Source organism: Anomalospiza imberbis, chromosome 6 (genome assembly GCF_031753505.1).
Source record: "Anomalospiza imberbis isolate Cuckoo-Finch-1a 21T00152 chromosome 6, ASM3175350v1, whole genome shotgun sequence".
Classification (NCBI taxonomy): Eukaryota; Metazoa; Chordata; class Aves; order Passeriformes; family Viduidae; genus Anomalospiza; species Anomalospiza imberbis.
The window spans coordinates 4,768,352-4,794,205 of NC_089686.1; the positions used below are offsets into that span (position 1 = coordinate 4,768,352).

The following is a 25,854-nucleotide window of genomic DNA, read 5'->3' on the forward strand; positions in this document are numbered from 1 at the left end:
TCCTGCTGAAGGCCCTGTGTTCTTACCTGTAATTAAGCAGGGTCTTATAAGAACTAAACTTTCAAAGCAGCATTTAGCTAAATGCAGTCTTAAAAAGGAAACCTGGCTTGCTGGGAGGATCAATGTGTTTTTATCAATTTTGAGTGTGGGCTTCCAGGTAACCTTGAGCTGATCCTTGTTGCAGGTTGGAGCAATGGTTGAAACCAAAATGCCCGATGGATCTTTTCAGGAAGCAGTTATCAGCAAGCTGACAGATGCCAGTTGGTACACTGTAGGTGAGTGGCCACGTTTCATTTATGGGCTGTAATCCTTGAACAATGTATTATAATTATAGGTAACAATGTCAGTAATTACATCTTGTTTTGCACAATCTAAGATAGTTTTTGGAGGGGACTTTTTTTTTTTTTTAAATTGTCCACATCTTGATTCCTTTTCCATTTCAAGTAGGATAATAATTAATTGTTGTTCAGGGAGGCTTTTGGACAGGTAATTGCAGGGCTGAATAGTCAAGTTTTATTTGCCACAATGTGCCTGTAATGATAGCGGTTGCACTCAGTGAAATTCAGAATAATTTTTGCAGATTTTAAGACATAAACCTTGTAAAATCATTCTTCCAGCTGAAAATTTGTGGTATGAAATGAATGACTGAAATATATGAGCCTCCTTGCACTGTATGCAAGCTTGTACACAAGGAAAACGTGGACAGAAGACAGAATCTATTTCTTTTTAAGAGAAGAATCAACATAGCACACAATAAAAAGAAAAGAGGAGACATTCATTTATAATGTGAATAGCTGTTTCCTTTAATAAAAATTTCAAGTAATGATCTAAAGTAAAATAGAAAACTACTTTTCTCCTCATGTTGGAGGCTCATGTGGTGCTCAGTTATTGAAATAGAAAGTTCAGTTCACTGCAGGGTCAGTGAAATGTCAGTGTTGAACAAGAATTCATTGTAAGACGAGTTTCCTTATTTTCAATAATTCTGATCTCCAGGTTTTTCTGAAACAGCTTTAAGAACAGAATGACAAAACTCAGGAACATTCTAGTAATAGTACATAAGCAAATACAAAAGGACAGTATTTGAATCAGAGGGCTTTGCAAGCACCCATCCTTTTTTGCACAACTTTTTTACAGCAGTGGAAACTTCTATTCCCTAATAGTTGCCTAGAAGGAACATGCTTCTCTTAATTGTCCTGTACATGCTACTCTTGGGCATTGCTTTGGAGATTTGGATTTGTAAATTTAAACTCTGTGTTTCTCATTAGCTGCCTCATGTACCAAAACTATTCAGCTTTACTTCATATTCTTCCATCTTCTATTGAGGAGTCCTCTGTCCCATGAACTCTTAATCATTTTGGTTCATTAACCCCTTTTTAAGATTTAAATAAGCAATTTTCAGTAATTCAGCATTTCCTTTGCAGTAGGTGAGGTTATGTTGTCTTTGGTGGGATCAGGATAAAGCTCTGCAGATAATTTGGGAGGATTTTTTGCTTTATGATTATTATTGTTAGTGAGTGCTTTAAGCTGGTTGACAAAGCTCACTGTTCTTTGCCTTTTTCTTCAGGATTATAACATAGCTGTAAAATTGTAGTGGATGTCAGGTCAGGGAGGAAAGGCAGGATTATTTTGGAGTGCAGAAGATTTTAAATCTGCTTAGTTTAGTACTATGATGTGACATACTCGAGGTGGAGCACTGGGCCTTTAACTTCTCTTTATAGATTTTCAGAGGTTCACCATTCTGTTACAGAAATGATAAGAAACACAGTCTTGCACAATTTCATGTTTTATGAGTTAGCACTTTAATTGTAGAACTCCCAAGTGATTTCAGTTTTCAAGTAGCACTTTCAGCTAATTCTGTTTGAATTTGGGCCAGAAGATATTTGTCTTCTTACATTTGACATGTGAACTTTAAATCCCTTGTTTGGGGGATGAGTTTTGTCTGTGTTTTCTTTTTTCTTTTTCTTTTTTACTTGCTATTTTTTCCCCCTTTTCGTTTGAGTAATGCATTTCTGCCAAAAAATCTTTACTTGATGAGTAGGAAATTTGAACAGTGAATAAATGCTCTGCCCTGCATTAATGGATCGTTGTTTATATTTAACAACTTTTTGAACTCTCCCCAATTATGTAAGAGAGAAATCATGCATGCCATGATTTTTACTTCACACATTTATTTAAGTGCTGTTCCTCCGAAACTTGAACCAGTGGATTAATTAACTACTGTAATTTTCTTTCCCCAAATAATATTTTTTGACAGGCAGAATGGAGAAAATATGTTTTCCAGATGCAAATGTGTTTTGACTGCTAGGATTTTGTAAAAGTTTGGAGCTCAGGGGGGATTTAAGTAATTTTATGGTAAATGGACGTGCAGAGCTGTTACATGGTGCTTTAACTGTGAAAATACAATTGTAACTGTTGGATTTCGATCTTAGGAACATTTTTGTTAGTTCTGTGTGGTGGGTTGCTTGCTGGAGTTGAAAGCACAGGTAACATTGACCGGAGGAAGCAGATCATCAAGTTTGCATCGTGGTTCTTCTGCAGTTAAAACTGGGAAGTGTTTTAGATTGAGCACAGGAATATTGACATGTGAAAAATAAGCTTTATCTTCAGCTTGCTGCTTCCATTGTGTCTTTGCAGAAAGTTTTGGATAGATATGAGGTGTATATTTATGTTGCTTGTAAAGCAAACAGCTGGATTGGTTGCTTTTTAGTAGCTGGTGGGTGTGCTGCTCCACAGCCTCCCTGACTGATGCAGTCACAGCCGAAGAGCTGAGAGGGAAGTGGATTAACCAGACTCTAGGTTTACAGGATGCCTTCCTGAACATTTTAGGATGGAAAGTTTGTATTTCAGTAGTTTGTGCATTTCCCTTTCTATTTATTTTCTGTTACCTAACATCTCTTTCTTAGTGATCTAAAAGCAAACTGCTCTCTGGCTAGTGAAACCAATAATATATACAGGCAAACATTTTCAGAGTATTAAGTACAGATGTGTAAAAAATGCCAAAAAAAACTGCCTGTGTGTCTAATGAGAAGTGATGATGTTCCCTTTTGCCTATCAGTTTCTCTGTTTCATGTAGGGATGTAAAGGAGAAAAGTCATCTGAAACAATTTTGCTTTGGTCAATAAATCGAACCAGTGGAAGTGCTGAGCTTGCTGTAATAGGCTACTTTGCCACCACTATAATGCAAGAGCCACAGTGATGGTCAGTTAGTGTATTTCAACAGTATCTCCTGTCTATTAATGGTGTTCGTGTGCCCAGAATAAACAAGGCTTTATTTTTATTGTAGCTTCAACAGAATCACTTTTTGACCTCTTTTTATATGACAATGATGTTAATCTAGCCATGCAGTCCTATTGAACATTTCAGCTGTGATTTGGAAATACTTCTGAAATTACCTTTGAAATTCAGCTTTTCAGTATAAGCAGGTAAAGAGGCAAAAGCTGCTTGGAGTGGAAGTTTAAAAGTGTCTGGGAAATGTCACGGCACAAGGCACTCCTCAAATCCAAAGTGATGTGACACTAATAGGGGTTTAAGTTCTTTGGTTAACAAATGGTTCAGTTGGACCTGGTAATTTTACTAAGTGATTCAGTGATTTGATGATGTTTTTCTTTAGAATGCAGTTATCTAAACTGAACTTCTTTAATTTACAAATTACAAAGTGCTGCATTGATGCTTTTGAAGTGCTGAATATATTGTTAGGTGATAATTGCGTAGAACTAAAATGGTCTGTCAGATCTGCTTTAGCTGAACAAGGTTTGAATTGCAGTTTACTGAGTGTACCATCCACCTGATTCTCTGTTAACTTGTAAAATGCTTCAGGTAAATACTGAAATAATATCTGAAATGCCTGACAAACAAAGAAACCACAACCCAGACCACACCTTACAAGGTGCATAGTTGTATTTTCCTTCTCTCACTCTCTGCCTGGAGTCTTACAAGCATTACCAGAATTTCAGAAAACATAAATCCTTATGTAGATGTTCTTTGAGGAAACACTCTTGTATCAGTTCTGCACAGAACTAGAAGTTATGTAATATATATATGTAAAAGTGAGAAACAGGATTTCATTTGAGCAAGCATCCAGGAGTTGCTGTTAGAATGGCCTGGTTTGCCCCATGTCATCTCTCCTTTGAAAAAACTCAGGGCAGTGATCTGTGTGTGCTTAGGTACATTTTATTATGTAATATCATTTCTACAACTTTAAACAAGTTTAAACAAAACCAGATCAAATATATTGAGCCTTGTATTTTGCTAGGTAGACTAATGGAAAAGTGTTTCTAAAGAAAGAAATAAAGAACATGCATTAACTTTCAGTAATGTTTCCTGTGAAATGAGTAGGAAATAGGAGAGGGAAACAGTGAGAGGTCTTTGCAGTTTCTAGCAGACTTTGCTGTCAGTTATTAGGATTTTATGTACTGCTTAAAGTGAAAGGGAATGTGATTCCTTACTTTTTGAGACTTATGCCTTTCAGACGCTTCTGATGCACCTCAGTGAGCCCCACAGCTCTGTTGGTGGCTTCTTCCTCTCGTGTAATCATGGTGGTAGTTTCCAGGAAATGCTGAGTTGAGTGTGTGCTGAGAGGAGTTAGAGACCTGGGTGCTTGTTCTGGATATGAAGTGTAGTCTGAGCCACCAACTGCATCACTTCACGTTTCTGTGGTGGTGAGGTCATGGAAATGAAAGATACTGAGGATTTGGTTTCAGTAATCTTGTATGTTCCATGGATTTTGAAAATTCCAGTTCATAATGTTGATGATCTTTATCAGCAAATGAACCAACATTGATGTCCTGGGACTTTAGGAGCAGGGTTGCTAACAGCAGCTATTTATAGTCGCATTTTCCTATTTTTAAAATAAGCTTTCTTCTGATGCTTTGTGGAGCTATTTATGCTAAGAGGAAGAATAGGCTTGGTCCTGGGTCCACCAGAGCTGTCAGCTCTTGCTCCTGGGTGCTGGGAGCTCTCAGTGCCCCCACAGGCAGCTGAGTCCATCCATGCCAGAGAGCTGTTGGTTTGTCCCTCCAAAGCTTGGCCAGCACCCGTCCTGTGCTGTGTGCCAGGCACTGGCCACGTCTGTGGGGCTGGTTTGACCAGTTCCCAGCATCCTGTTGAGATCCCCGTGGCAGAAGCATCATCTCTGGGCTGTGCATGTGTCATCCAGGAATCTAAAACCACAGGTGTTCGCCTCCACTTGGCTGGTGTTTTCCACCACCATGACCCACCATAAATTTGTTCTTTTTAAAATTTGCTGGTGTGGATTTTGAGGAAACACCGTATTTGTCCAGAGCCCTTCCATGGGATGTGCTGTGTAAGTACACCTGTGGCACATAAAAATGCTGCAGTAGCTCTGTTGGTTGCTCTCTAGAGAATCTAGAAGAAAAAAGAACAGCATAATATGTTGTGTTTACACGTGTGTAGGGAATAGGTGCAAGGAGGAGCAAGATTTTGTAGTGAAAAATAGTATTTTAACAGTAGAACCTTGTTACAAATCAACTGGATCGAACCTTTGCTTTTAAAAACACCTTTGTTACTATGTGGACTGCATGTTAAAAATACTTTAAAATTGTGTACAAACAATACTCTAGGGAAAGCAAGGAGGTAGATTTTTTTCTCTGATCTCTTTATGTGTAACAATAGTAAGATTAACATTTCAGAAAAATCGCTTTCCGGCAGCAAGCTTTTGTCTGTGAGGTGATAGTTTGCTACGAGTAGCCTCAAAGACCACTCAAACTTCCCTGATTTCTGGGATATTTCAAATATATTTTTGTAAAAGGAACTTGGGCTCACTTAAAACTATTTAAAAAATGGTAAATTTGAGTTGTGTGGTGTCTCAGTAGCACAATACAGCGCAGTACTTGCTCTTAAGTCCTTTTACAGTGATGAATCAGTAGTACAGCCCTTGTCTACAAGGCCATTCAACAAAGACTGCACAGCTCCTGGTACTTTGTATATTGTTTCCACAGCTGAATCCCGAATATCTGCAAAATCTGCACACATTAGTCAAGATATTCCTAGACAGCATCTCTTGTAGTTCATAAATTGCTGCTTTGCCAGGCAGCCAGTGAGATTAATTCAGTGTGCACAGTGACACTGAACAGCTTTAATTTGTGGTATGTACTTTCATTTCATTGTCTTGGTGACTTAAAAGTTTTTCAATGGGTTGGGAAATGACACAGAATTGTTTCCTTGCAGTGCAGTGTAGAATCTAATCTCTCTTGGTTTGGGCAGCGGCAGTAACACAACTTGTTGGATTTGAAGTTTGCAAGATGCAGCCTTGAGGGTTGTTTTCCTTTTGCACTTGTGTGCCACAGATCTGCCTTGTCCTGGTAACACTGGTGGCTCTGTGGAAGTCATCTCCTAACTGCTATGAGGATGCTCTCTCTAGAGTTCTGCTCTCTCCTCCTTTTTGTCTTGGTTTTTTTTTTCCCTTAAATCTCTTTATAATATAGCTATATATGTATTTCTAAACAAGATGTAGTCAAACTGATCTGTAGTATTTTGTGACAAGCTTCTTCACAGTTCCTAAAAACGATTTTGATTAGTTGGCTGGTTAATATTACATATTTAAATGCATGAAAACCAAACTTGAGACAGCCTTATTGTAAAGACAGGGTTAGTGGATTTTTGCTGATGGTGTATATAAGTCTGCTATAGACAGGAAATGGAAGATACCACCTCATCAATAGTGAGTTTAAAGTTGCATTTTTGAGGTACTGACCTTTTAGTAAATTTTTTTTTTTTTTAGTTCTTTCAAAGTGTTGTATTGATCACCACTGGGAAGTTTGTTTTTATTTTTCTGTCCTAAATTAGAGTAGTTTAGATTTTCACAAACAGAAAAAAAAACCAATTCTGTTTCTTTCCTATTATCATAGACAAGGTCGAGATGCAGCAAAATTCTGAAAATTTCCATTTTATTGTCACTGTTTCAATATGCTCTGTATGGAACATATTGGACTCAGTTCTTGGGACTAGACCAAGCATTATGGCAGAGACTGTTCCTCCAGGTTGTGCTGCTTACTCATCTCTTCTCCCCTTCTGTCAGTGTTCCTCATTAAGGAACATGTTTGGAAGAAAGGGCTGTGCCCGGCAGAAATGTCGCTTTTTTTCCCTTCCTTCCCCTGATGTTCTGTTGACTGTTCCGCAGCAGTGAGCAGTTCCCTGGCTAGTTTGTATCCTTCCCTTCCCTGAAATCAGCTGCTGCACCTTGTATCCCCAGCAAGCCCCTGCCCACTGCAAGATGAGGCAATGGGAGGACCTCAAGAGCTTCTGCTTTTCCACCCTTGTTTTTTCGGAAAGACAGGACAGTAATTTCCTCTTTAGAGATGAGAATCGTGACACTGTAAACACATCCTCTGTGTGTGTGTGGATGGGGAGATGTCTCCTTGTCTTCTGTTTCTGTTTCCTGCCCTCTCCCTGCCCAGTGAATCTTCCTTATAAAACACAACCTTTAGGATTTTTGCTTTTGAAGAATTTGGAGTTGGAGCAATAACCTGTTGAAGGAATTAAGTAATTGATACAAGTCATTCAACATTAATTTAAAAGTTTTTAGTTTGATTGTTAGTTGTAGGCATTTTAGCTAGAGTTGAACAACCTTGTTTCTGGATGAGATTAAAAAGAGGAATGAATTTGCAGCTTAGAGTGTATTAAGTTCTTCTGACACGACTGTTACCACAGCTTCAAAATATCTCACAGCCAAAAACTGTGCCATCTGCCTTACTGCTTATATTTACAGAATCCTTAATATTTGATACTGTGCCTTGGAAAGACATTCCCTTAGATCCTCTAGGACTAGCATTAAAGAGTCACTCACAGGGCGACATGAATATGAACAGTACTTTGGTGTAGCAGATTTTTCTGAAGAGTGAGATGGAAACCACAATGCCTATTTAGTTTAAGAAATGCTTGTATTTTTAAAGGTGCTGAGTTTATCAGTGTGAGTTTCTGATTGCCCTTTCAATAAGGCACAGTCAAGTGTTTTCCCTAGAGGAGAAGCAAGTTTGAAGTAGCTACAATTATGAAATAGTTGAAGCATCATGATTAATTGCAGAGACTCCTGACTTGGCTCCACCTTAGTAACTCAAATAATTTATATTTTTGTATGGCAAATGGTGCTATCCTTTCTCTATTGAGACTTATTAAAATGATCACTTATGTAGATAAGGAAATCTTTCTGTTTATGCTGTTCTTTTACACTTTGTTGTTCTGCAGGGATGTTTTGCTCTAAGTTCTGCAGATATGCTGGCAGTTGCAGGTACTTTGTACATGTCCACAACATAAATTGTTACTCTTGATAGTCATAATTTCCTTATGTGTCTTAATTTAAGTGTATTTTACTGAGGGTATTTTACTTAACCTTCAGTATTTATAACATTCAATCTTTTAAGTATGAAAAACTGCTATATGTCATCTGCTTTATGAACAGTTTATTTGCTTTATCCCTCTACTGGACTAACTTTAAATAAAGAGACAGAGCTTCCAATTTTAGAGAGAAATAAAAAGAAGCAGTTTAGTTCTATTGTCAGGTATTAGTTTCTGTTTGCTTTTTTTCAATACAGTTACCTGTTGCCAATCACCAGCCATTTGTCCCCTAAAATAACTATTCTTGAAAATTTAGTAGTTTGAGATTTTTGGAGGGGGGAAAAGTTAATTGGTTTGTGTGTACAAGTGTTCTAAGCCGTTAAGATAATTCGCTAGTGGAGCATATGGAGCATACCACAGCAGTATTTACTCTGAAGATGGAGGAACCTTAAAGCTTATCTTATCCAGCTTAATTAATTTTATAAGTACGCAAAAATTACCATACTGCTATGCACAGCACTTGAAACTTTCTTTAACTAGTGCACAAAGCCTGTTTCAAGTAGTTTAAATATAGAGAAGTGTTCTGTTCTGTACTTTGACCCTATACAAATAAACTTGTACCTTGCTGGGATTCCAGCCTGCAGCCACCTGGGCTCTGCTCTTTGCAGTCAGGGGGAATTGGTAATTTTGCTTTCCTTCTCTCCAAGGAAATTTTCATGAAGAGGTTTTATCTGAACTGAAGAGTAGATCTTTCTCAGGCAAAGCTTGCAGTAGCCTCATAGTGTTCTAGCCTTCTGCTGTGTGTTGATGGAAATTGATGGAACTTCCTATTCTTGGGGTATAACACAACAGGATGTGTACTAAATATTCCTTATGAAGTGTCAGACCTGGAATTGCAGGTTTCCAGTATCTTGATCTGTTTGTAAGATGGCATTGATAATGTATCAGAAACTTGTTTTTCTTTCCATTGATCTTTTTGTGGAATTGCTCATAGCAAGAGGAGAAGTAAAAAGTATCATATTTACTAAATGATGATAAGTAAGGAAGAAATGTATAGGGTAAGAAAAAACTCCACAAAACCAAACAAACCTTAGAGATTGCTAGATAATAGTAACTGGTGTGCAGCCAGGCCTGTGGTTTGAAAGGTGCAGTTGTATTGGTAAGAAGAATGTCTAAATTACACTCAGATTTGCATCCAAAGCCTTACTTTGTCCTGGCTTGAATGTCTGTGTGAAAATCTATTCCAAGACTGAGTCCTGAATACTGACTTTCCTTTTGCTTGTGGACTAAAAAGTGAGTAAATTAGGCTTGAAAATGATGTTTTAGGGAGTGTTCTTGATTGTGAGAGAAGCAGTAGACTTGGGATTGAGATCTGACCAGCTTGTGCTGATGTGTTTTCTTGGCTTCACCCTAGTTTTTGATGACGGTGATGAAAGGACCTTGAGAAGAACTTCATTATGCTTGAAGGGAGAAAGGCACTTTGCAGAAAGTGAGGTAAGACAGTGGTGGACATGGAATTAAAAATAAATAGTTAATTCTTTTTTTTTTATAGCCAGATATTGCAAACCATTGTTGTTTCCCCCTTTTCCATGCAGACACTTGATCAACTGCCACTAACCAATCCAGAGCACTTTGGAACTCCAGTTATTGGAAAGAAATCGAATAGAGGGAGAAGATCTTCTCTTCCTGTGTGAGTTCTGAGGGTGTTCTGCTTTTCCTTTGTGTTCTTTGCTAAAACTGAAGCAGTCCCATTGAATGAATGCTCTGTCACCTGAATTTTGTGCACAGCTGATGGACATGGTCATATGCTGACAGTACTGTGAAATTGAAGGTTTTTTTCCCTGTAGTATCCTTAAAAACATTTATGCTTCTTTCATCTCAGGAAATGTAGGATTTTTTTAACCTTCTTGATATTGAGCACAGTGAAAATAAAATGTGCTTTTTAATTTTTGGGGTAGATAGCATTTTTCTTTGTTTCATGTCTGTGCACAATCAAAACCTGAGTCATGTCTCCAATTCTAACATGATGCTGTTGTAAAATATTGCTACTTGGAAAGAATTCCTACAAAATTCCTCTTACTGAGTAAGTGCACTTAATATTTAAGTGTATTTCAATCATTTTCAGCTCATAAAATTATAACTTTGGGAAGCTTTGCAAAACAGGAAGAAAAATCTTGTTGTAAGCTCTTTTTGGTTTTCAAGTAGTAACCAGACAAACTTTAAAATATTATACATTTTGATAATTCAGTACTGAAGATGAAAAGGAAGAAGAAAGTAGTGAAGAAGAGGATGAAGATAAGAGGCGCCTCAACGATGAATTGCTTGGCAAGGTTGTGAGTGTGACTTGTAATTCAGAGAAGGCAGACTGGTACCCAGCTTTGGTGAGTTCCTTCTGCAGCAAAGCTGTGAATGCAGTCAGGCTAAGCTCTACTCCCATGTTGGCTAAAAATACAAGTGTTTTGCAGTATCTCTGAAGAGTAGGAAAGCAGAGATTAACATTTATGTGTAAGTTAGTTTAATGGCATTGAAGTGTTTTAGAACTGCATACAAAATGATCAGTGTGTAATGATACTTTTCTTCTAGAAATAAAATATGTTAGGATTTGCACTCCCAGGCAATTTAAGAGGATCTAGATTTATGAATTTTGGTTGTAGTGGGATTTAATTTTTTTTTAATGTAATTGTCTTTTTCCCTAGACTGTCAGTTTTATGAAACACTGATTTATTTGATGCTTGCATTTCTACCAGTGGTCAGTTACTCCAGGAGCAGATGATGGTGCTTATTTTTATTTGTCTGTCAATAAATGATACAGCTGTTCATTGCCACTGCTGATAATAAATATACATTAAATAAATCCAAGTTCAAGTAGACCTGTATTGTAAAGGCAGACACTTTGCATCTTATTGATGCACACAAGGAGTTTACATGTGCATATTGAAAGTTGCATTCTGTAGAAAACTTTTTGGTATTTTCAGACTTAGTGTTGTGGAGGGTGAACAGTTGACACTGCCTTATCCACCTGTATGTACCTCAGTTTAAAATGCGGTATTGTACATGTTCTGGTTGTAGCTCCCTTTAGTAATGACAGATTTTTATTTAACATGGTTCTTAACTGGTGGGTTAAGTACGTGGAGGTCATATATTTGCATTTAACATTTTCTACTTGTATATGATCTAGAGCAGAAAACAAACTGGTTCTGTTTGTGGCAATACAAATACTGCAAATGCATTTTTATCACTTGCTTTAGGCCTAGAGATGATACTGCTGTGGAAGGATGTGGTGGATTTCACAGTGGTTTATATTATCCACACCTCAATAAACAAAACAAACCAAAAAACCAACTTAAGTCTCAGTTTAAATGCCAAAAATCAGAAGCTAGTATAAAATAAGTGGGTTTGTGACTTTTTAAATAGATACTTCTAAAAAAATTTGTGTGAACAAGAACTAAAAAAGCAGAGTGAATGAACATGGTCCTGTGATGTGACCTCAGCAGATCAGTTTTCAAATGAAATTTTAGATTTTTGGCTTGTACATAACAAGTCAATAGTTTGGGGAAAATTGCTTCTTGAAATGTGTTGTTGTTGGCCTTAGTAGTATAAATTGAAGTAGGTTTGTTTGCCCAATACTGGAAATATAATAGAAGAAACAGAAAACAGCAGTTTTCCTGCAGTCTTTCTTTCCTTTCAAGATCAGCTGTTTGTTTGTTTGTTTTTGGTGTGTGGTTTCTTTGGGTTTCTTGGATAAAGGACTGTTTTATTTGACTCTTCAGGTTGTGTCACCGAGCTGCAATGACGACGTCACCGTGAAAAAGGACCAGTGTTTAGTTCGATCCTTTGCAGATTCCAAATTGTAAGTGATAGCTCACTTTGGTTAGAGGTCTGTGGGAGGAAACTGGGAAACTAATTACACATTGCTCCTGAAGATGTTATTTCTTCCAAAAGGAAAGGGTAGAGTTTTCTGTAATGCTGGATGGACACATGTGGCATTCACAATCAATTTCCAGCTGACTCCTCCTTCTGTGCTTCCTCACCCTTCTTTCCATTGTGTGTAACAATAAGAATTCATTGAATCAAGAAAGTTTCTGGTGCATCTTCATGCAAAAATATCAACAACTTAAAGTGTAAACACCTGGATGTTTTTCCTTTTTTTTTTTTAACGTAATTTCTATCCTTTAAAGTGAGTTTTGGTTTTAATTATTTCCCTTGCTGCCCTAAATTGCCTTCTGTATGGGTGTCAGTTGTAGTAGTTTGGTATCTGCCTCATTACCTCCAGTGCCCAGATGTCCCTAGCTGTTTAGATTTTATATGACTTCAATCTACCTTTTTTTAATAGAAAAGAGAATTCAAAGAGAATTACTAATGAAAATGTTTACAGAATATGAATCATAGTCCTTCAAACAGAAAGAAAGGTCCTCTTAGTCCATCCTCCACTCCAAAAAGGGAGAAGGAGGAGAGAGAGAGAGAGAGATATGTGTGTCTTATATAATGTATTCATGAGAGCATGAAGACTGCTTTTGGGTTTTTTTTTAAGGCTGCTCCTCTTTATTTCTCTTCATTGTTATTGCATTGCATTTGTGGTAACACATTGTAACTAAAAACTTCCTTGCCAAAGGCCACCTGTTGCCCTCCTTCTTTCAGTGAGCAGTTTTTGATTTTTGATAGCCATGTAGATTATTTCAGTTGATTACTGAAATGTATTTCAAGTACATGAAGAATTGGTTCATTTTGGCCTTTTCATATGGGTATGTCATCAGCCTTCTGGATAAGCCTGGCTCTGTACTGAAGGTTCAATGTTACTGGTAAAATATCTAGATCTGCTCTGTCTGATTTTTTTTTTTCCCTTCCCCATAGCCTAATAGCTTTAACTTCAGAAAATGGCAGCCTCTGATTTGTGAAGTTTTACTCCAGATTTTCTGAAATAACGAAAGAAGGGAAAAAAAAGTGTTAGACTCACTTGTAAGGCTCTCCCTGCATGCTGGTTAGGATTTCTCTTGTAACTCAGTGACTGAATATCCAGTATGACTTTGGAACAGAGTAAACTCCATATGTTTTGCTATGAGAACACTTTTGTAATTTAAAATATAAAATCAACTGTCTATCAATGCAAATCTTGAATTGGCTTCACTGTTGTTCTGTGCTAGTAAAAAGGCATTTTGAAAATAGAGGACTTGATTCTGTCCTCTTAGCTAGATCCTTGCTTTGGAGAGCAGCTGTTGATTCTCGTACATATTTTCAGTTTAGAAATATTTTTTTTTTTTTGCCTGCATGTTTAACCTTTGCAAATTTGTGGAGGTTAAGCAATTAAAGGACATTTACAAAGTTTTCTTAATTACTTAAGGATACTTAATACCTGGATATCAATGATTGGAAACTTACCCTGGGTAACTTACTCTGGAATTTGGACCATACAATAACAAGTGCCTTAGACAATTGGGTGTTAGCAAGGACCTTGCAAGTGAATGATAACTTGAAAATTTTAGAAATTGCTGTTTTTCTAAGTCAAATGCCTGCTTTTCTGTGATGTAATCACAAAACCTTATTCTTTTACAGTTACTCAATAGCAAGAAAAGACATTAAGGAACTAGATCTTCAAAACTTACCAAAATCAGAGTCCTCTCCTAAAAAAGGTAATTTAGAATAAATTCTCGGGTGTTTAAAAGAAGTCATTTCATACAAAAGTTCTTTTAACATTTGCTGATAAATAATAAATGACCTGTTGATTTCTGATAATTGCTCTTGGATATTTTGTAAACAATTTTATATGGGAGAAATTGGAGAAACTTTGGATATAGCTGTGTCTAGTAGAACTCTTCTTTATTTGATTTTTATTTCATTTTTATGATCCAGTCCAAATTTGTGGAAAATGAATAGAATATTTTCACTGTAGTCTACTTGGAAGTGTCAGTGAGCAATGGAATATGTAGTTACCTCTCCTAATGCTAAAGTTTGGTGCTGTTGCTCAAAATACTCTGTTTACTTTAAAGATACCCAGACAGCAGGGTGTAAATGTCATAACAACAGTCAGTGATTAATACTTAATTTTAAAATATAATTACAGAATTGGATGGATAAATGGATGGGTGACATGGATACCACAATCCATCAAAACATGAAATGTGTTAAGGAGAAATGTTTTGATTGTATTTATTAAAAATTATGATAAAAAAATGCCACCCAGCAACAAAAAAATCCCCACTCATCAACAACAGTATCTGGTTTGAGTAAAGGTGTGCAGCAGCTCCTTAGCAAGTCAAGATTTAAAATGCTTCAAATGAAAGGTTGAGGTGGTTTTGATTGATTTGTCTACTATTACATGATTTCTCTCCTACTTTGTTCTTAATAGCTGTTTCACAGTACATGAACTTTAGAACAGCCAAAAAAAATAGCAGATGCCAGGTTTGAGATAAGTTGAAGAAAGGGACTTGTTTCCTGTGCAGAACATAATTGGGTTGTGACATTCCTTGCTACAAGTGAATATTTTGGAACCAAAGGTACTAATGATTTATAGTTTCAAAAACACAAAAAAAGAGAATTGAGATCAATGTCTGGAGGTTTTCTGTCAGCAGTGTTAAAAACTGGTGCCTTTTCTTCTCTGGTAACACAGAACAGTTCATTGCAGTATGTTCTTCTTTTGGGTGTTTTTCTGGCTCCTTTATTAAAGTCTTTTATTGTGACTGAGGGGCAGATTTAGAGGTTATCAGGCTTTGTTTTGCTTTGTTGTTTTCCACCCTTGGAGCACCTTTTAAAGGAAAAGAATTTGAGGTATTTCCATTTTACAAATGTAACTTGTGCCTGTCCCATCACTCCTTTGCTCACTAACATGTCTTCCCTCTGTTCCAAACATTAATGTCAAATCTCTTTGGGCAGTGCTCTTTCTCCTTTTTCTTCTTTTTTTTTTTTTTTTTTTTAATCTAAACCACGGTATTTTGGAAAGAGCAAATTAAGCCATGATGCTCGATCTGTGATGGATTCATTGCATTTGAGTTGGTGTTGTGATTTACAAGAAGGTGAAAAAGAAATAAAAAATGCTTTGTGGCTGAATGCTGCAGATGCGGTAAAGCCAGGGCCCTTTCCTCTGTAGGGCTACAGGAGGCAACCACGTTTCTCAGCACCAGGGGTGTTCCTCGGAACTGGAAAATGGACATCAGTGAAATCCTGGAGTCCTCCAGCAGTGATGAGGAGGATGGAGCTGCTGCAGAAACTGATGAAGAGGAACAAAAAAGAGAAGAGAAAACAGAAGAAGTAGCGGTGAGTCTGGACAATTTCAGTCATTTTTCAGGGATAAATTAATGACTTACTTGCCTGAAAATCCTGCATACTATTCCAACATGCTGTTCCCAGACTCGGCTCACTTCAGTGTCTTTTCAGTCCTGCTCATTTTCTCTCTGCTACAGTTGTCTCTATTGGGATTTGTGAGCAGTGGCAGGTTGCCTCCAGGTAGCAATCTCAGAAACTCAGTTCCAGGCAGAGAAGAGAGAAAGGTTCTGGGTCAAAAGAAAAGGCAAAACCAAAAAACTTCTGTGGAGCCTAATAGTAGTAATTCCACCTTAAATACAGTATCTTTGTATTTTTCTTTTGTAATTTCCTTTTGTATTTTTCCTTGTATGTGTTAGAACTCTAGATATTAAGAATTTAAACTTTCTATACTAAAAAACACAAACCCTCAAGAGAACACTACATTTGACTTGAAGCCATAGAGAAAGCTTCCAAAACTAATTAACAACACTAAAATTAGGAGTATATAATGTAAATAAAACATTTTAGTATCACAAAATAAAAAACTTAGTTTTAAAATATAGTAATATTTATAAAACAAAATAAAAAATTTAAAACAAAAACTAATCTTTTTTCTTGACCTTATTCTTCATAAATTTAAATAATATTTTATAATTCAACAAAAAAAGTCCACATTGTGGACTTCAAATAAGTAATTATTAAACTAAAAATAAAAATAATTTAATTATCATTTCTTAATTAAATAACCTTAAAAAACCTTATAAAAATAATTAACCATTTTACAACTTATTAATAAAGTACTATAGAACTCACGTGTATGCAGGTTATATAAAAGTAAGTTGTTTCAGATAACAGAAGTGTGACTTAAAAAAAAAAAAGATACAAAAGTTTCAAGCAAAAGCAGGAGGTTGACTGAAACTATGAGCTGATTCACAGGGCAATAAATGCTACTTAGGAGCAGTACAGGACAGACCTTGGTGCCTGTTAGGTTGGGAATCACAGAATGATGTGGTGGATGGACTTTCTGTCTAACGTGCTGTGGCTTGTCCAGACTGGGAGAGGAATTCATGGAGAGCAGCCCTGTGGAAAAGGGCTTGGGGATTCTCATGGATAAAAGGCTGGATATGAGCCAGCAACGAGTGCTCGTGGCTGGGAAAGCTGAACGTGAACGTGTCCTGGGCTGCCTCAGAAAGGGGATTCTCCCGCTTCCTCCGCGCTCCTGAGACCCCCTGGGAGCACTTTGTGCAGCTCCAGGGTGCTGAGCACAGCACAGACCCGCGGAGGCTGCTGCAGCTCCGGGGGCTGGAGCCAGGCCGGGAGCGCTGGGGCTCCATGATAGCCATGGAGATGGCTCTGGGAGAGGCCTGGAGAGCCTCTCCGTCTTCACCTGGAGACGGCTCTGGGAGAGGCCCGAGAGCCCCTCCAGGGCAAAAAGGGACTCCAGGAGAGCTGGAGAAGAGGGACTTTGGACAAGGGCATGAGTGATAGGACACGCTTTAAACTGAGAGAGAGATTTAGGTTAGACATGAGGAAGAAATTCTTGGCTGTGAGGGTGGTGAGGCCCTGGCACAGGCTGCCCAGAGAAGCTGTGGCTGCTCCATCCCTGGAATTGTTCCAGGCCGGGTTGGATGGGGCCTGGAGGAACCTGATCTGGTGGAAGGTGTCCCCATGCAGGGAGTTAGACCCGGATGATCTTTAAGGTCCCTTCCAAGCCAGATCATGGAATGTGATTCCATGATTCTCATAATAAGTTTTTTCCTGCATTCGAGTATTTAAAGTGGCTCCTTTTCCATGAAGTTAGCCAGTTTCTTCATGTCATCAAAACTGCCCTCACAGAATTCTCTTCTGTTTCTGCTCCCTGCTTGTAACCCGGGTGTTGGATTTAGAAGCACGGGCGGAGGTGGGGGGCGGGGAGAGGAGGCACTGCGGGATTTATTTGTTTCCCCACCGCGCCATTCTCACAATACACCCCGAAAACATGAACCGCAAACCCCCGGTGCGGCCCGTGTGTCGGCAGGAAGGTCAAAGGCCGCTTCCCTTTCCCCTGGCCTTCCCTTCCCTTCCCTTCCCTTCCCTTCCCTTCCCTTCCCTTCCCTTCCCACACGGAATGGCCGATGGCGCTTGGCGGCGGCCTCGGCGTTCCCAGGGCAACCGGGAGCGGGCGCGGCGCAGGCGCGGGGAGCGGCCGCGGGAGCCGGGGCTGGCCGGGGGCTCGGAGATGGGCTGGCCCTTCCTCTGCCTTTCATCTAATGCCTCGCGTTCTCCTTAGCGTTACTAGTTCGTTTTATTAGGTTGGTTTTTTTTTTGTTGGTTTTTTTTTGTTTGTTTTTTTGTTTTTTTGTTTTTTTTCCGTGCGGAAGAGAATGTAAGTAATGCCGGTTAACCGCGGCCGCCGCGCGGGGAGAGAGAGCGAACGCGAGCGAATATTTGGAAGTCAGGCTGAAAATATGTCCAGGCAGTGGGCAGATTAGATAGAAAGGAAGTAAAACCATTTTACGTTTGAAAGAATGCAGCTGCTAGGTAAGGATGGTGTGCTTGAATCTGTGATGTGAGCGTGGTGGTTGGGGATGGGGGTTTGACTTGGGTTTCTGATCTGGGAACTGTCTGGTGGAGCTTGCAGCAGGGGAGATCTTTCCAGGTAAAAATAGTAAAAAAAAGACAGTAAAAATCTGGTTTTAGGTGGGAATTTTATGCTCGGCTATCAGTGTTCTGGAAAATGGAGTAGATGTCTGTGTAAGAATAATGGTATGATAAGATAAATCTGAGATAAATGTGTGCAGAAATGTAAAATCCTCTGGGTTTTTCCCCTCTGTTTGCAGTGAAAAAGACTGAATAGGCCACATTTTGCAGGGTGTGAACTGTTGCAGGCTGTATGGCTCTGTCTGTATTAACATTGGTTAAAATTTCAGAGTATCAGTCACTGAAAATCAAGGATTGCTGTACTAGTTTTCTAGTATCCATTTTTATTATCATTTTCATGTCTATTGCATAAAATGCTGTGTGTTTCAAACAAAGAAGGGGGAGGGGGAAGCTTGGTGGTTTAAAAAAAATAATTTAAAAAAGGCATTCCTGTAAAAGAAATAAAGATTATTTTTAAAGAAGGATGTTAATGTAAAATAGTGAAGCAAAGGATTCCAGACAGGTGGATGTGCTGATAGGAGAAGCTGTGGAATCCATTATTTCCAGGTGACAAGTAGGAATGTAAGGTGAGCATCTTCATATTGAAGCTGTGTAGCAGAGGGTAGATACGAATCTTTTCAGATAATGTCAGAGCAGAACTGACGTGATAGCCCACTAAATCAAATTCCTGGTTCAGCTGTTACAATACATATTTTTAATTGTGGACCATGCTAGATATTGCAACAGAGAACATTTAGGGAATTCAAGGAATTTCTATTTTTTCGCCTTAGAATGGCAGTAATACTAGCTGCAGAGAGAATCGACAAGTGAGTGATTGGGGTTTTTTTTTTTGCCTGTATTTGAATACAGATACTGAACTACTGAAATTTTACATTTTGTAGTGTGCTTCCTTTTATTAATCAAGGTCAAAAATTGCTTCTGTCCATCCTCTCCCAGAATATTCTCAGTGGGCTTTTTGTTTTAGAACTATAATTGGTTATATTATTAGAGATGAGAGTGAGATTATTAAAAATACCTTTTTATTTCTCCCCATTCCCATCTTTTGGTATGCACAGCAGCTTTGCTGACAGGGCCTGTCCAGCTGCTGCCCAGCCATGATAGGCCATTATTAAATAATCAAATGGACACAGACCTACTTAATATATAATCACAGGATAAAGTCAGTCAGAAAAGTCTAATTCTGGAATGGAAAGAATCCTATTTTTCTGAAGTAGGATCTTTTATAATTATAATGGAGCAGAGAGATCTGCTGTAGCTGGTGACATTAGATCCTGCCATTTTTCTGGTAGCTGGCTTAAAAATCTGCTACTTTATTTTGACAGAAACTATCTTTCTAAGTGTGTTGCCTTTTATGACATCTTTTGAGGTGGTAGAATTGGTACCACCAGGTTTCCAGGCTTGACATGGCTTTTGTAAGCTAAGGAGGATGAACAAACACGGGGTTGGTTTGGTGCTCCTCCTCCTCACCCGTGGTGAGTGACTTGTGTGGTCCAGAGTTGACTGGGAAGGAGGACAATGTGGAAATTGCTTGTCATGGACTCTAACAGGGATTGCATTACACAGAGCTACTCAGCGTGTTCAGATTGCTGGAATTTTGGTGATACATGGTGCAACTCAGGATTATCTTCCATTAGCAATTAAGATTTTAATAACACATTTCATAAAAAGTGAAAAAAAAATCCAGAGGTATTATTAAAAAAAAATATTGTATGAAAATTAAAAGAACCATTCAATTAATTTGAATCCAGATAAAAATCTGGATATTGCTTTTGCTTCTTACCCATTTTTCAACATGTCAGAGGAAGACAGTCAGCTGTGTTTGGAGGCTACATTTGGCAGTCTGTGCACTGCAGCTGAAAGGAAAGAAAATCTTAACTCCAGTATCTCCACCTAGAAACAAAAGCTTTTGGAATATCGAGCATTACCTGATTTTTATTCAAAACAGGTTGTATCTACTACTGTATTTGCTTGTCTTGGAGTTATTCTTTCAGGGAAGAAGAATCTAATCTAAACATAAAGTAGTGAAGCAAAGGATTCCACACAGGTAAATGTGCTGGTAGGAGAAGCTGTGGAATCCACTGTGATCCATCACATTTGTTTCTCAAGCTTGAGTATTGAAATACTCCCTGTTCTACAAGGGGATGTGTAAGCAATATTTGGATTTGGCTCTGTCTCCCTGCAAGCCATTCTGATTCCATTAGAATGAAGATCTTAATGTGCAGTTATTTCAAATATCTTCTCAGTACACATTCTCAACAGATACATTCACTGAAGACCAGAGTAAAGGCAAGGAATTTCTTCAGAAAAAAAAAATCCAGCTAGCTGGTCTCCATGGCTCATTGAGGGAAGAGTTATGGCACCTCCAGGTGTTTGCTGAGAGGGATTTTCTTCAAGGCTTGTTTCTGACAGTCACCTGGAGGATGTATGTGTAGCATGTTTAATGGGGTGCATTCATTTAACCTTTTTAAGGTTCTTGCATCACAATGGCATCAAAAAAAATCAGTCACAGTTGCTTTACATTGTTGAAAAGGGAAGATGCCAGAGGCATTTTCCAATGTTCCTATTCTGCAAATAAGTAAGATTTCAGTTCTCATGATAAGTTATTTCCATATATTTTATTAGCATTAAGTCCATAAAGGAAGGATGAGAAATCCATTTTATGTTTTAGGAGGCTTGAAATTCCTACAAATAATTAGTAGTCAACTATTAAAATATTTACATTTTGCTTCAAAATAATTCTTGTTCCCTGTGTAGGCTTTGCTCTAAGTAACTGTGTGAGATCACATAAAATCATACCCAGATTGCCATTGCAACCTATTTGTATTTTAAAATAACATGGAAATAGCTGACTCTGAAAGTTTAATACAGGAAAACAGTCATTTCAAAGTTAATGAAGGGTGATATCCAGAAAGAAGTGGTTTATTAGATACAAGAAAAAACATTTCCTGTGAGGATGGTGGGGCCCTGGCACAGGGTGCCCAGAGCAGCTGTGGCTGCCCCATCCCTGGGACTGTCCAAGGCCAGGTTGGATGAGGCTTGGAGCAACCTGGTCTAGTGGAAGCTGTCCCTGCCCATGGCAGGAGATGGAACAAGATGGTTTTTTAGATCCCTTCCAATCCAAACCATTCTAAGATTCTGTGATTTATAAAATCCCCTAGGCAGCTGTGATGTGTAATGCACAGAATAGCCTTTAAAAATAGCTAAACATTGATTAACTAACCCTCCTTCTCATGCATGTGTGCATTTGTAGGAGTTCTGGCTGCTGTGAAGCACAGCCTGCATCATGCCATGCACAAATGTTCTTTAAAGACTTTCTTGCTCACAGTTTTATGCAAAGAGGCATTCTCAGAATGTCACTCCAAAAGAAGTTGCAAACTGAGGCGCAGCTCTGGAGTGAGTCATTGTTGGTTTGTGGAATTTCTGGTTTCTTGTTGGTACAAATTAACATTTTAAGACCATGCTCATCTCCACGTGGTTTAAAGCTGTTAACTTGTTGCAATCAGTTTAATTCTTGTCATTTCCTTAATTAGTTTTCAAGCTTGGCGTTAGAAAGCAAATGTGCAAGTGATGAGATCTCATTGAAGTACTGTGAAGCAACAAAATTACATTAACTGTAATTCTGGCAGCTTGTCTTGATCATCTCTTCCTCTGAACTCCAAATCCTGTGTATGCTGCTCTTCCTCTTCACCTGCATTTCTTTCACAGAAGCATTTATGGTCTTGTCAGTCTATTTATAACATAAAAGAAAGATCTGTCCCTGGTAGCTCCACCTCAGATTGCCTGAGTTCAGGGTGTACGTGCTTGTAGGTAGAGATTCATTCTTTCTTTTGTAGAAGAAACTATTTCATCCTTTGTGCTCCCAGTCAGCTCTAAAGGTTGGCACCCACAGAAGCTTTAACATCTTTCTGTAGAGTAAATGATGAGTCAGTATAACAGAGCCACATTCTTGTTGAAAATCATGCTAAGGACAGAGGCAAAGCTCATGGTCAATTAGGTGGCTCAAAACCAAATGAAGCAAAACCAGTTACAAGTGTTCTACACATTTCTGTGTGCTTCATGTTGCTGGTACTTACCAGATAGTTTTAGAAAATATATGAATGATGTTAATGTTGTTTGGAAAACCATAAGAAATGGAGCTGAGAAGGGAACATCTCCATTACACAAAGAAAACAAGATAATGTTCACGGTCAATTTTATTGTTTTACTGCTTCCAGTGTTCCCTAACAGATGTGGCCTGCTTCTCAGAAAGGAGGGGAAAAAATCTCAAACCCATAAAATTTCAATCTTTAAATTAGAAAAGGGGCATCATAGAGATTTTTATTTATTTTATTTATTTTCATTTAAATGAAACTAAAAAGTTTTTCTCATGTTGCATTTAGCTGTGGGCATTGGATGAACAGCAGAAAGGTCTCAGTCTTGAACTTTTGCAGCTTAAAATTTTCATGTTGTTTTTGCCTCTTACTTGGACTTACCTTTGGCTACACTCTCCCCCTTTTTGCAACATCTGTGTAAGAATAAATGAAAAGGAGAGACAGAACTCTCTTCACTAACTGGTTTTAAACAATTACCACTGTGAACTTAGTTATGCCCAATCTAAAATGGGCACCAATCTCTTGATAGTAGCTGTGAGTTTTGGAGAGCAGCACTGTCATCCTGGTTCCTGCTGGAAAGCAGTGCTGGGAATTTCAGCTCTCCATTTGCTCTCTGATGGTGATCACAGGTTGTGGCATCAACATTTCTCAGGTGTTTCCTTGATTTGGGTGCAGATTTACAACAGCTTAGATGAACCTCCATGGCAGGGGGGTTGGGGCTAGATGGTCTTTAAGGTCCATTCCAACCATTCCATCCCAACCCATTCTATAATTTTATGACAACTGATATATTTAAATTAAAACTTTTTCAGAACAGCAGACATTCTTTGGAGTTCTTTAATGTCCAGTTCCAAACAGATAACCCTGGTAAAAAAATGACATCTTATCCTCATGTTGCAGTAAGCATATCCAGGAAGGGCTGGTCTTTCTCATTTTGGCCAGAAGCAAAAGAACAGCTGATCGAAAATGTGTTTTGTGGTGGCAGTCACTCAGGGCTTACTCAAGTGACTTCTCAGAAGGATTTGGTGCCTGCTCTGGCATCGGTACCAGGCACAGTTCAGACTCCCTCTGTCAGGGGGCTCATACACCATCAACAGAGAGAAGGAGGCGCAGACTTTGGGATATCTCACACAGGTGGATGATTATTGCAGCTAGGTTTTATGCCCCCACCCTGTAACACTTTTCATCTTTCCTTTTTCCATTTCTTCAGCTGAAAGTACTTGGTCTCAGTGGAAGGGCTAAAGTCTGGCTGCAAGATTGCTGTTTTAATGTGCATTTCTGCTGTTCTCTGGTTTGGCTTTGTGCCCACATGGAAGAAATGGCTTTAATTCAACTATTCAGGAGTATTTCTGGATGTTTACTGTTATTAGATGTATTTAGTTTGCACAGTTTGAGCTGTATTGCCTTCAGCCAGTAAACATTACAGTAGATGGTAGAAATTTCTCGATCATGAAGTTATTTTGCAGTCTGGATGGAGAGAAAAAAGCTGTGGTTTCTATAGCAATACTTCACTTGATAACCTGGAAGGGCATGCTAATTCTATAGATAACTGTTTCTCCTTATATAATTCCTGTGATGTGCTGAGCAAACGGTAACTGATGCTGTACAGTGTTGTGATTACACATTTAATTTCCTCCAATTATTCCAGAAGAAAAAATTAGTGAAGTAAGACACAGATATTGTCTCTGCCTGATTGTAGCTGAGCCCTGTTGGGTTTAGAAGCTCAGGATTCAGTGAAGCAGGCAGGGATGGGATTCATTCTGATGCTGGGCAGATTGCTTGCTGGTTAGCAAGGCACTAGCATGTACATCCCCATTTCCCTGCCTACCTCCTTGCCTGGAAGCTTAAAGTTTACAGAATGCAGAGATGACTGAAATCTAAATTGTTGTTCTGTTTTCCTTCTGGAACTGCTTGTCACTTTCCTGTTATTTTTAATAATGTAATGATAAGATTTTTTGACACGTACTGTACGTCTTTCCTTCAAGACAGCTGCAGCCTGCCTTGTGCAAACTGCCAGGCTGGCAGGAAGAAAGTGGCATGCAGAAAGCATTGCAGGGAAAATGGGGGTTTTTTGGTCTCTGCTAGAATCTCAAAATTCCATAAAGATCCGTAGACACTATTTCCTCTGCCTGCTCCTTCCACACCCCCCCCCCAAATAAATTTACTTTATTTTAAATAATTTTCACTGGAATAAAAGGAATATCTTTGTTTCACACTGTGGATTACTTGCCATAAATTTATCTCGTAGTGTTTATCTCTTTGAGGCTTTAAGTTGTAAAGGTGAAACAAAGGAATTTATAATAATAAATTATATAAGTGACTTCAAAGGTGTTTCCAAATATAAGCTGAAATCATGCATTGGAGCTTAATTACAAAACAAATACTGTCTGGAGCATCTCCAACAGGTACTGTTGGAGAAAGCATTGTTCTGCAACCTGAGCTAAAGCTGGGATAAGGAAAATTAATTAAACAAAAAAGCCTCTAACAAAAAAAAAAAAAAAAAAAAAACACCACAATAAAAAAAACCCAAAAAAACCAACCTGGAATTCCTGTGAATTCTTTCAGTCTTGTAAATACCAGACCTCTTCTGTGTTAGGTAGGTATGCTATGTGTATTAGTGTTTTCATTTTGGGGGGCACCCATTAATTCTGTCATGGATTGATGCTTTGCCTGACCTGCATTTTTTTCCTCCTGAGGTACCACTTCAGTCTTCCTGAGTAAATTTTGTTTTCTGCATATTTCACCATTGCATGAGTTCAGGGCCAAATGGGAAGTGGTTTGGGTTTAGTTCTTGCTCTTAGGCTTTTGCACAAATAAATGGTTACTTTGCATATTTGCTGTTTTCATTTATGACTGCATTTATTTTCACAGCCTGAGGAAGAGCTTGATCCTGAAGAGAGGGACAACTTCCTCCAACAGCTTTACAAGTTTATGGAAGACAGAGGTACCACTGAATTTTCTTGCTTTTTTTTTTATCTCCAGTCCACTTCTTTAATGGCACAGCACTCAAAGGGGACTCAGATCCTCCCTGAGGTGTTTTGGTTTTGTTTTGCTTTCACAAAGCCTTTTTTACGTTCACAACGCCTGTTAAATAAGCCCTTGGTTGATTTCTGGTTGTGACAGCCATGGCTGAGAGCTCTGCTGCTGTTAATCCCAGGCTGGAAGCTGTGGAGTCTGTCCGTGGATGGTGAAATCCAGCCAGCAGAGAATGGAGATGTGCCCTCCTCTAGTCTTGTGCACAAGTGATACCTGAAGTGACAACTTAAAAGATTCTATTTTATCCTGTAGCTAGAACAATAAAATAATGTATTTTAAACATCTATCTTTACAGAATTAAGTGAGACTTAATAAATTAGAATAGTTGAAGTCTTGGCTTCAGAGCTGCATTAGAAGTGCATGTGTTCTGCATAGGGAGCAGGATGTACCTGCTGACTTGGGAGAGCTGCTGTTGCATAAGGCATTTGCAGTTGTGATGAGACCGACACAAAAATGGAAGCTTTTATGCTCCATTTTAAAAAATACATATCCAAGCCCGCAGAGTTTTGTCTTTTAGAGTGTATTGGTTTGATAAATTTTACTCATGAAGTCACCATTT

The 25,854-nt window shown here is 38.5% G+C and overlaps 1 protein-coding gene and 1 long non-coding RNA gene across 4 annotated transcripts in view; one reads left to right on the plus strand and one right to left on the minus strand.

Moving 5' to 3' along the window:
* ARID4A (AT-rich interaction domain 4A) overlaps positions 1–25,854 on the plus strand; it is a 47,247-nt gene that overhangs the window by 5,232 nt on the left and 16,161 nt on the right. For all 3 annotated transcript variants that reach the window (XM_068192100.1, XM_068192102.1, XM_068192101.1), the window contains 8 exons: positions 185–275; positions 9,707–9,786; positions 9,888–9,982; positions 10,541–10,673; positions 12,063–12,142; positions 13,843–13,919; positions 15,374–15,540; positions 25,131–25,203. In XM_068192100.1, the coding sequence (XP_068048201.1) occupies positions 185–275; positions 9,707–9,786; positions 9,888–9,982; positions 10,541–10,673; positions 12,063–12,142; positions 13,843–13,919; positions 15,374–15,540; positions 25,131–25,203 (796 nt within the window). The remainder of the gene's footprint in view (positions 1–184; positions 276–9,706; positions 9,787–9,887; positions 9,983–10,540; positions 10,674–12,062; positions 12,143–13,842; positions 13,920–15,373; positions 15,541–25,130; positions 25,204–25,854) is intronic.
* LOC137475125 (uncharacterized) lies at positions 645–18,054 on the minus strand. The gene is made up of 4 exons (XR_010999700.1): positions 17,633–18,054; positions 16,493–17,597; positions 13,000–15,723; positions 645–7,484 (listed from the first exon to the last, which is right to left on the minus strand). It is a non-coding gene; the product is annotated as an uncharacterized lncRNA (long non-coding RNA).